The sequence below is a fragment of the Bison bison genome, unplaced genomic scaffold (assembly GCF_000754665.1).
Source record: "Bison bison bison isolate TAMUID 2011002044 unplaced genomic scaffold, Bison_UMD1.0 scf7180017864209, whole genome shotgun sequence".
NCBI lineage: Eukaryota > Metazoa > Chordata > Mammalia > Artiodactyla > Bovidae > Bison > Bison bison.
This window is the reverse complement of record NW_011494781.1, coordinates 4074774-4085879: the sequence shown is the minus strand read 5'-3', so window position 1 is coordinate 4085879 and position 11106 is coordinate 4074774. Positions and strand designations below refer to the sequence as shown.

Sequence of the window (11106 nt, the reverse complement as noted above, 5' to 3'; positions counted from 1 at the left end):
TTTATTGGTTTTGCTATATATCAACATGAATCTGCCACAGGTATACACGTGTTCCCCATCCTGAACCCTCCTCCCTCCTCCCTCCCCATACCATCCTTCTGGGTTGTCCCAGTGCACCAGCCCTAAGCATCCAGTATCATGCATCAAACAAGGACTGGTGACTCGTTTCATATATATATTATACAGAGTGAAGTAAGCCAGAAAGAAAAACACCAATACAGTATCCTCTTTCACTTTCATCAAGAGGCTCTTTAGTTCGTTTTCCCTTTCTGCCATAAGGGTGGTGTCATCTGCATATCTGAGGTTATTGATACTTCTCCCAGCAATCTTGATTCCAGTTTGTGCTTCCTCCAACCCAGCATTTCTCATGATGTACTCTGCATATAAATTAAATAAGCAGGGTGACAATATACAGCTTTGACATACTCCTTTCCCAATTTGGAACCTGTCTGTTGTTCCACATCCAGTTCTAACTGTTGCTTCCTGACCAGCATACAGATTTCTCAAGAGGCAGGTCAGATGGTCTGGTATTCCAATCTCGGAGAATTTTCCAGTTTGTTGTGATCCACACAGTCAAAGTCTTTGGCCTAGTCAGTAAAGCAGAAATAGATGTTTTTCTGGAACTCTCTTGCTTTTTCGATAATCCAACAGATGTTGGCAATTTGATCTCTGGTTTCTCTGCCTTTTCTAAAACTGCTTGAACAACTGGAAGTTCATGGCTCACATATTGCTGAAGCCTGGCTTGGAAAATTTTGAGCATTACTTTGCTAGTGTGTGAAATGAGTGCAATTGTGTGATAGTTTGAGCATTCTTTGGCACTGCCTTCCTTAGGAATTGGAATGAAAACTGACCTTTTCCAGTCCTGTGGGCACTGCTGAGTTTTCCAAATTTGCTGGCATATTGAGTGCAGTACTTTCACAGCATCATATTTTAAGATTTGAAATAGCTTGACTGGAATTCCATCAGCTCCACTAGCTCTGTTCATATTGATGCTTCCTAAGGTCCACTTGACTTCACATTCCAGGACATCTGGCTTTAGGTGAGTGATCACACCATCGTGGTTATCTGTGTCATGAAGATCTTTTTTGTATAGTTCTTCTGTGTATTCTTGCCACCTATTCTTAATATCTTCTGCTTCTGTTAGGTCCATACCATTTCTGTCCTTTATTGAGCCCATCTTGCAGGAAATGTTCCCTTGGTATCTTTAATTTTCTTGAAGAGATCACTAGACTTTCCCATTCCATTGTTTTCCTCTGTTTCTTTACACTGTTCACTGAGGAAGGCTTTCTTATCTCCCCTTGCTATTCTTTGGAACTCTGCATTCGAATGGGTGTATCTTTCCCTTTCTCCTTTGCTTTTCACTTCTCTTCTTTTCACAGCTATTTGCAAGGCCTCCTTAGACAGCCATTTTGCCTTTTTGCATTTCTTTTTCTTGGGGATAGTCTTGATCCCTGTCTCCTGTACAATGTCATGAACCTCTGTCCATAATTCATCAGGCATTCTATCAGATCTAATCCCCTGAATCTATTGCTCACTTCCACTGTATAATCTTAAGGGATTTGATTTGGGTCATACCGGAATGGTCTAGTGGTTTTCCCTACTTTATTCAATTTAAGTCTGAACTTGGCAATAAGGAGTTCATGATCTGAGCCACAGTCAGCTCCCAGTCTTGTTTTCACTGACTGTATAGAGCTTCTCCATCTTTGGCTGCAAAGAATATAATCCATCTGATTTCTGTATTGACCATCTGATGATACCATGTGTAGAGTCTTCTCTTGTGTTGCTACAAGAGGGTGTTTGCTATGACCAGTGCATTCTCTTGGCAAAATTCTATTAGCTATTGCCCTGCTTCATTCTGTACTCCAAGGCCAAGTTCTCCTGTTACTCCAGGTATCTCTCAACCTCCTACTTTTGCATTCCAGTCCCCTATGATGAAAAGGACATTTTTTTGGTGTTAGTTCTAGAAGGTCTTGTAGGTCTTCATAGAACTGTTCAACTTCAGCTTCTTCAGCATTACTGGTCGGGGCATAGACTTGGATTACTGTGATATTGAATGAGGCAATACCCCAAGTCCAAGGTCAGGAGCTGTGGCTGCACTTCGCTGGAATGGCTGTGAGGAGATACCCCACATCCAAGGTCAGAGAAACCCCAGCAGGCCCTGGAGTGGCTGTGAAGAGATATCCCACTCCCAAGCACAACAGAGAAGCCCCAGCAAGATGGTAGGAGGGGCAAATTAGCCTTTAGAATTAAACCCCATTCCCATCAGAGACGCTGAGAGGGCTCAAATAAACCTTTTGCACACCAGGATCCGGGGACCCCCACAGAGATTGAAACAGAACTGTGTTTGAGCATCTCCTGTGGAGGTATGGGTCAGCAGTGGACTGCCACAGGGACAGGGGCTTTGAGTGCAGCAGACTTGGGTATGGCATAAGCCCTCTTGGAGGAGGTAGCCATTAACCCCACCACAGAGCTGCCAAAACTTACAGAGGACTAGGAAATAGACTCTTGGAAGGCGCAAACAGAACCTTGTGTGCACTAGGACCCAGGAGAAATGAGCAGTGACCCCACAAGAGACTGACTGGGACTTGCCCATTGAGCATCCAGGAGTCTCCAGCAGAGACATGGGTCAGTGGTGGCCTGCTGCAGGGTTGGGGGCAGTGAGCATAGCAGTACATGCATAGGATCTTTTGAAGAAGGTCGCCATTATCTTCATTACCTCCACCATAGTTTGGCCCCAGGTAAATAGCAGAGAGGGAACACAGCTCCATCCATCAACAGAAAATTGAATTAAAGATTTACTGAGCATGGGCCCACCATCAGAACAAGACCCAGTTTCCCCCTCAGTAAGTTTCTCCCACCAGGAAGCTTCCATAAGCCTCTTATCCTTCTTCATCAGAGGGCAGACAGACTGAAAACCACAATCACAGAAAACTAACCAATCTGATTACATGGACCACAGCCTTGTCTAACTCAATTGAACTATGAGCCATGCCATCTAGTTCCACCAAGACAGACAGGTCATGGGGGAGAGTTCTGACAAAATGTGTTCCACTGGAGAAGGAAATGGCAAACCACATCAGTATTCTTGCCTTGAGAACCCCATAAACAGTATGAAAAGGCAAAAAGATAGGACACTGAAAGATGAACTCCCCAGGACGGTAGGTGCCCAATATGCTACTGGAGATCAGTGGAGAATAACTTCAGAAAGAATGAAGAGACGGAGCCAAAGTAAAAACAACACCCAGGTGTGGATGTGCCTGGTGATGGAAGTAAAGTCCAATGCTGTAAAGAGCAATATTGCATAGGAAACAGGAATGTTAGGTCCATGAATCAAGGTAAATTGGAGTGGTCAAACAGGAGATGGCAAGAATGACCATCGACATTTTAGGAATGAGTGAACTAAAATGGACTGGAATGGGTGAATTTAACTCAGATGACCATATCTACTACTGTTGGCAAGAATCCCTTAGAAGAAATGGAGTAGCCATCATGGTCAACAAAAGAGTCCAAAATGCAGTACTTGGATGCAATCCCAAAAATGACAGAACAATCTCTGTTCATTTCCATCAGACTATCTGGGTTCGTATTCCATATCCAAAGTTTACTATCTCTGTGGTCTTGGGCAAATAACAAACTTTCTAATCTTCAGTTCCTTTATTTATAAAAGGACCATAATAGAAATACCTCATAAGTTTTTGGGGAGAATCAAAGGAGAAATGTATGAAAAGTGTGAAATATGGCTAAGTACTTAGCCTATGTGTTATGTAAGTACAAGGTGCTGTCTCAGCACAGATGAATAGGCAGTAAATTATTTTTATTTTTGTTCTTCCTGGATAGGAGGGTGAAATTCGATAAGGCCAAAGACTTCAGACAGAGTCTTGATCTAGGCTTTAAAAAATGAATAGCTGTTGGATAAACAGAATGCTGATAAGTTTGCCTTGCTCAAGCTATAGGGTTGCAATCTGCTACTGTAAGAACAGCCTAGGCTTAAGGCTTAAGGAGAATATTTTAAAAGACTAGTGAGTTTATCCTAATAAACATCTTCTCTCCATTTGTTCCCATGACCTGGAAGACAGGCTGATGTGGTCGGTAATCATGTGGACTTTGAAGTGAAACAGACATAGGTTCTAATCCAATCCCTACTACTTCTAGCTGTGTGATCTTACTACTTTTATTACTTACTATTACTTGCTACATTTCACTGAGCTCCTAGTTGATTAATCCTTAAAAAGGAAGTATTACTAGAGTCCTTTTTATGAGGTTTTTATAAGGATTAATCAGGTTTTTATGAGGATTAATCAAGATAATGCAGATAAACATCAGTTAGCACATAAAAATCAATAAATGTTAGCTAATATTATTGATGCCTCATTAAGGTTATGCTAGCATAAAACATTAGAATTTATCCAGTGTGTGAATGAACAGTTGAACACAAGTATATGCCATACAGCCTGTTCAACAGTGAGATATCCAAAGAAATATCACAAAGCAGGTGGTTAGTCACTTTGTGGCAATGATTATAGGTATTTAACTTTGTGGGCCCAGTAACTCTGAAAATTATGCAAAGCTGCCCACCAAAAAATATTGACATAGATTAATGACTTACTTCACTGAATGTAGTTTTTTAACTTACAAACATGAGGCATGTTTCTGTAGCCAATCTATAAATAAATATATGGAACAACCATTGTTAATATCTTGATATATTTTCTTCCCAGGGGTGTGTGTGTGTGTGTGTACACATGTGTATATATGATATACATGAGGGAGCCACAGTATTTAAAATAACTATGAATGCATGCATGCTCAGTTGTGTCCAACTGTTTGCAACCCCATGGACTGTAATCTACCAGGCACCTCTGTCCATGGAATTCTCCAGGCAAGAATACTGAAGTGGGTTGCCATTTCCTTCTCCAGGGGATCTTCCTGACTCAGAGATCGAACCCACATCTCCTTCATTGGCAGGCAGATTCTTTACCACTACACCACCTGGGAAGCCCTTAAAGTAACTATATACATATTTAACTCTGATCAGACCATACAAGAGCCTTTTCTCCATTTGTCATATGAGCATTTGCTTTGTTTTATTAAATATGCTTTACAAACATGATTTATACATTAGATAACGTTCTATAAGGATGTGACAAATAATTTAACTATTGCCATATTGTTAGACCCTTTTCTGTGTGTCAAAACTAATTAATCTTCAAATATAAATTGTTTATTACCAAATTCAGTAATTTCTTAATCTGTAGGTGTGTAAACAACTTGAAAAAAAGAAAAAAAAAAACCCAGGTTGATTCTTTTCTTTGAAATAACTCTAGATCCTGTATTAATACTTCTGTACAACCTCCATGAATTATACTGTCTCATGTACTGTATCTTTAATAGTGACAGAGAGCTTCTGCATGACTCCCAGCTCACTGCCTCTCCTCACTGTGAGGTCTTGCATGCTGGAGAACTATGACATTATTGGATCTTGTCCTGCTAGCCGCCTCCTCTGTTGCTCCTAACTGTCTTACATACCATTCCATTTTAGAAAATATACAACATGACTCAGCATTGGATAACAGAGTTATCTAAGGGAAAAAGATCATTTCATAATTACACCAAAAATAAATTCAATGAACTTCAAATATACTACAGCATAAAGACTAATGAACATAAAAGAGGTGAATTCATGGTTTGGGGTCATGTATATTTTGATCTCAGGTTGCAGGATTTGTGTAGTTCTAATCAAGGAAGGGCACAATCTTTAATTTATTATCTTAACTTTATGCTTTGCCTAATAAGCAATTTATAATATTACCAAGGTTGATTTCATATGTCATTTTATAATTTCTAAAGAATTCCGACAGGCTCTCAATATAAAGAAGAAAGCTGTTTTATATTTTCTATTTGTTGTTTTCATCTGTTTGCTTCTGGAGAGAGAATAGTTACTTATGTGAGGATAGAACATTTATTTATGTGAAAGCTGGTATGAAAGAGCATGTACCTATGTTGGTACATGGAAATTTATGTCTATGACTGTGTGTGTTTGAAAAATGCAAGGTCGTTATCAGACTCTAAAGAATGATAGGGAAAAAAATTTTTGAAAACAACTCTAGGAATAATTTATATTCAAGACATTTCTTTTTCTGCCTCATAGCTACATCATCCCTCTCAAGGCTTCCGTTTTGGAACTGTCCGGGAGAGCAGTGCTGAAGACTATGTGAGGCAAAGCTTCCCAGAGATGCATGAGTATATGAGAAGGTACAATGTACCAGCCACCCTGGATGGAGTGGCGTATCTAAAGTGAGTGTCAACCTCTTCAGTCCAAAAAGTTCTCAATGAAAAAGAAGTCTTGCTACTGATGTAATGTTTGTTGGTTTTTTTCTTTTTAATGTTATCTAAATATACCCATTGTGTGTTCCATAATACCTCACACCATATGAGATCCAGGAGACAGTATGGAATAAATGTGCATTTAATTATGTGACCTAGTTTTCTAGTTACCTCCACAGTCCCAAGCTGGCAGTAGCTTTGATCAAAGTGCCAGTAGGGTCAGTAGTGTAGCAGATGGTGGAGGAAGTAAATGTTGGCTTGACATCACTTGGGAAAATAATGGTGCTGAAATGATCAAACACTCAGGGAATGTGACCAGAGGATAAAGTGTCCCAAAGCAACCCTTTCCTTCACAGTGAATCTCTAAGCCTGTGGACTGTCTTCTCTTGCCACAAGGAAGTGGGATTTATCTTAGAGATACCCTGTAGAAAAGAAATAAGATAAAAGGCAATGATTCCCATGCCTGCATCCTTTTCATCAGAATTTATGAGAAGCAATCAAGAGCAATCACATTGCCATGGCAGATTATCAGAGCTATAATTCAGGGAAGCTAAATGCAAAGGAAGATCGTGCATTTCTGGGTCTGCTCAACTAGTCTGCCTGGGAGAAGGGGATGAATGGCTCCTGATAAGCGCCACAGCATGCAAGCAAGCAGTCCTCCCCCTCCTGCCTGATGGTCTCGGGACAATAACATACATTCAAACTCCAATCCCTACAATCGTGTAGTACCAGAAAACTGGTTTCTCTATCATCAAACACAATTATCTCCCCAATGACAGCAGAACTAGGCACCTCAAATTCTTTTCTAAGAAAGAAGGGAAGCAAATAATTTTATGGGACATAAGGGCTCTGTATTTCTCAAAAACTCTAGTAATCAGCCCTGAAAACAATTTTATGGACTAAACTAGAGTCTAGAAAGGAAACTTTGTGTTCTCAGATTTGCACAGGTATATATAGTGTGAAACACTATGAAATGGCACTTTCCATTTTGTAAGAACTTTAAAACATTAGAGTCACTCTCTGACACAGAGTTTAGTGCTCCTTTGCACCCCAACAACTCCTCTTTATCCTCTCCATCAGAGAAATCCATGGCTGAGAAAAAGAATAAGATGTCAGGAAGAAAGCAATGGCTCCCCACTTTATAGTAATGGGTGACAAATTCAGCCCTTCTGGCAGTGTGAAAGGATGAGAAAAGCCCCTGCTGCAGTGGAGCAATTCCACTCTACTCTGGATATTCATTTGTTCTGGAGGATTTACCTCCAAGGCCCCAGAGCTCAGTTGGCCATACTCTAGCTGGAGAGAAGAAATTGTTAGGAAAACAGGCACAGATGAAGGAGCTGAGACCCAAAAGAATCAACTTGTCCATGGAAATACAGCTAGCAAGTGGCAGTCAGGACCAGAACCATGACTTTGGAATGTAGCCACTGCTGCAGGCTAGCCTGAGAACTATAACTGGAAAGCCGGTCCTTGATATTCAAGGTACAGTCCACATTCCAGCAACATCCATGTAGCAGGTAGCACCTGGGAGCATATGAGAAATGAAGATTCTCAGGTCCCATCACAGAATCTGCATTTTTAACAAGCTCCCCAGGTGAGTTACAGATTGAGGTAACTTTGGAACAAAGGTTATCATTAATGCCCTCTGTCTTCTTCCCTCTGAGCTTCTCTCCCCACTTTTGGCCCATATACAGCCTATGCTACTACTATTCACTACTCCAAAAAACCAAGGTCCCCAATTTACCCTCTGACATATGAGTGCCATGACCTACAGGGCAGTACCCCTGGAGTCATCTGTAAAGAGAGGTTCCTATGTTAAAGCTGCCCCTCCCCTCTCCCATCAGATTCCCTGAGCTTCATCCTAACTCACTTCAGTTCAGTTCAGTTCAGTTCAGTTCAGTCACTCAGTCGTGTCTGACTCTTTGCAACCCCATGAATCGCAGCATGCCAGGCCTCCCTGTCCATCACCAACTCCTGGAGTTCACCCAAATTCACATCCATTGAGTCAGTGATGCCATCCAGCCATCTCATCCTCTGTCGTCCCCTTCTTCTCCTGCCCCCAATCCCTCCCAGCATCAGAGTCTTTTCCAATGAGTCAACTCTTCACATGAGGTGGCCGAAGTACTGGAGTTTCAGCTTTAACATCAGTCCTTCTAAAGAACACCCAGGGCTGATCTCCTTTAGAATGGACTGGTTGGATCTCCTTGCAGGGACTCTCAGGACTCTCAGCAAAAACAAGACCGGGAGCTGACTGTGGCTCAGATCATGAGCTCCTTATTGCCAAATTCAGACTAACTCACTTAGGACCCTACTTTTTGAAGTGACAGTATTCCAATAAATGAATCCCTATTAAAGTAATAATTACTTTATTTTTATATGTTTATATATAACTAGTTTTGTGATATATGTGTTATGAAATGAATGTTCAAAAAGACAGCATGATTTTATAATGGGAGAAACAACTGTAGGCTCTGACAACTGTAAGGATGATTCAGCCAGTCTAGAAGCTCCTTATACCAGGATCAAACCCTGCCACTTCCTCACCAGTGACTCAGGGCCCCATGGGAGTCTGTGAGCTAATTGCTTCTTGCCTTCCTATGTAATAGAGACCTGCCATAGATAACTTCACTTTGCAATTCAAAATCATGTGGAGTTATTTAGGGATACCACTCAAATGGACCACAGGAATTACTTGTTAGAAAACTGAGCCCTAACTTTTTATACTCTTATTGCTGCCACAAATATTTACAGAGCATTAGTAAATGGTAACTTGGTCCTATGTAGCTCTCAAGGTACATTTTGGTACTGTGAGAATAAAGCTTTCATTAAAGAAATACCTTTCAGCTTGATTTTTATTTTACTGCCAGGATTCCATTAAGGTTTCTGATCCTCAGCTTCCAGGATACAATTCATATACCAAGCCCTTTATGGATCTTCCCGCAGCTCTGAAGCTGAGAGATGTTTTCCATTTTGGTTGAAGTTAAACATAATAAAAAAAAGATTTATGAGTATGGCCCTGCCCATCAGAACAAGACCCAGTTTCCTCTTCAGTCAGTCTCTCCCGTCAGGAAGCTTCCATAAGCCTCTTATCCTTCTTCATCAGAGGGCAGATAGACCGAAAACCACAATCACAGAAAACTAACCAATCTGATCACATGGACCACAGCCTTGTCTAACTCAATTAAACTATGAGCCATGCCATATAGGGCCATCCAAGATGGACAGGTCATGGGGGAGAGTTCTGACAAAATGTGTTCCACTGGAGAAGGAAATGGCAAAGCACGTCAGTATTCTTGCCTTGAGAACCCCATGAACAGTATGAAAAGGCAAAAAGATAGGACACTGAAAGATGAACTCCCCGGGTCAATAGGTGCCCAATATGCTACTGGAGATCAATGGAGAAATAACTCCAGAAAGGATGAAGAGATGGAGCCAAAGCAAAAACAACACCCAGGTGTGGATGTGCCTGGTGATGGAAGTAAAGTCCAATGCTGTAAAGAGCAATATTTCATAGGAAACAGGAATGTTAGGTCCATGAATCAAGGTAAATTCGAGTGGTCAGACAGGAGATGGCAAGAGTGACCATCGACATTTTAGGAATGAGTGAACTAAAATGGACTGGATTGGGTGAATTTAACTCAAATGACCATTATATCTACTACTGTTGGCAAGAATCCCTTAGAAGAAATGGAGTAGCCATCATAGTCAACAAAAGAGTCTGAAATGCAGTACTTGGATGCGATCTCAAAAATGACAGAATGATCTCTGTTCATTTCCAAGGCAAAACATTCAATATCACAGTAACCCAAAACTAATCCCTGACCAGTAATGCTGAAGAAGCTGAAGTTGAACAGTTTTATGAAGACCTACAAGACCTTCTGGAACTAACGCCCAAAAACACTGTCCTTTTTGTTACAGGGAACTGGAATGCAAAAGTAGAAAGTCAAGAGATACCTGGAGTAACAGGAAAATTTGGCCTTGGAGTACAGAATGAAGCAGGGCAAAGGCTAATAGAGCTTTGCCATAAGAACACACTGGTCATAGCAAACACCCTCTTCCAGAAACACAAGAGATGACTCTACACATGGACAGAACCAGATGATCAATACCAAAATCAGATGGGTTATATTCTTTGCAGCCAAAGATGGAGAAGCTCTATACAGTCAGTAAAAACAAGACCAGGAGCTGACCAATGGATCAAATCATGTACTCCTTATTGCCAAGTTCAGACTTAAATTGAAGAAAGTAGGGAAAACTACTAGACCATTCAGATATGACCTAAATCAAATCCCTTAAGATTATACAGTGGAAGTGAGAAATAGATTCAAGGGATTAGATCTGATAGAGTACCTGAAGAACTATGGATGAAGGTTCGTGACATTGTACAGGAAGCAGTGATCAAGACCATCCCCAAGAAAAAAAAGCAAAAAGGCAAAATGGTTTTCTGAGGAGAACTTACAAATAGCTGTAAAAAGAAGAGAAGTGAAAGCCAAAGGAACAAAGGAAAAATGTACACATTTGAATGCAGAGTTCCAAAGAAATAGCAAGGAGAGAAAAGAAAGCCTTCCTCAGTGATCAGTGCAAAGAAACAGGAAAACAATAGAATGGGAAAGACTAGAGATCTCTTCAAGAAAATTAGAGATACCAAGGGAACATTTCATGCAAAGATGGGCACAATAAAGGACAGAAAGGTAATGGACCTAACAGAAGCAGAAGATATTAAGAATAGGTGGCAAGAATACACAGAAGAACTATACAAAAAGATCTTCATGACACAGATAACTG

The 11106-nt window shown here is 40.7% G+C and overlaps 1 protein-coding gene across 1 annotated transcript in view; it reads left to right on the top strand.

The window, feature by feature from the left end:
• The window catches only part of GRIN3A (glutamate receptor, ionotropic, N-methyl-D-aspartate 3A), a 205903-nt gene that overhangs the window by 128870 nt on the left and 65927 nt on the right, over nt 1–11106 (top strand). Inside the window, exon 5 of the mRNA XM_010844835.1 lies at nt 6149–6294. Coding sequence (XP_010843137.1) covers nt 6149–6294 — 146 coding nt within the window. The remainder of the gene's footprint in view (nt 1–6148; nt 6295–11106) is intronic.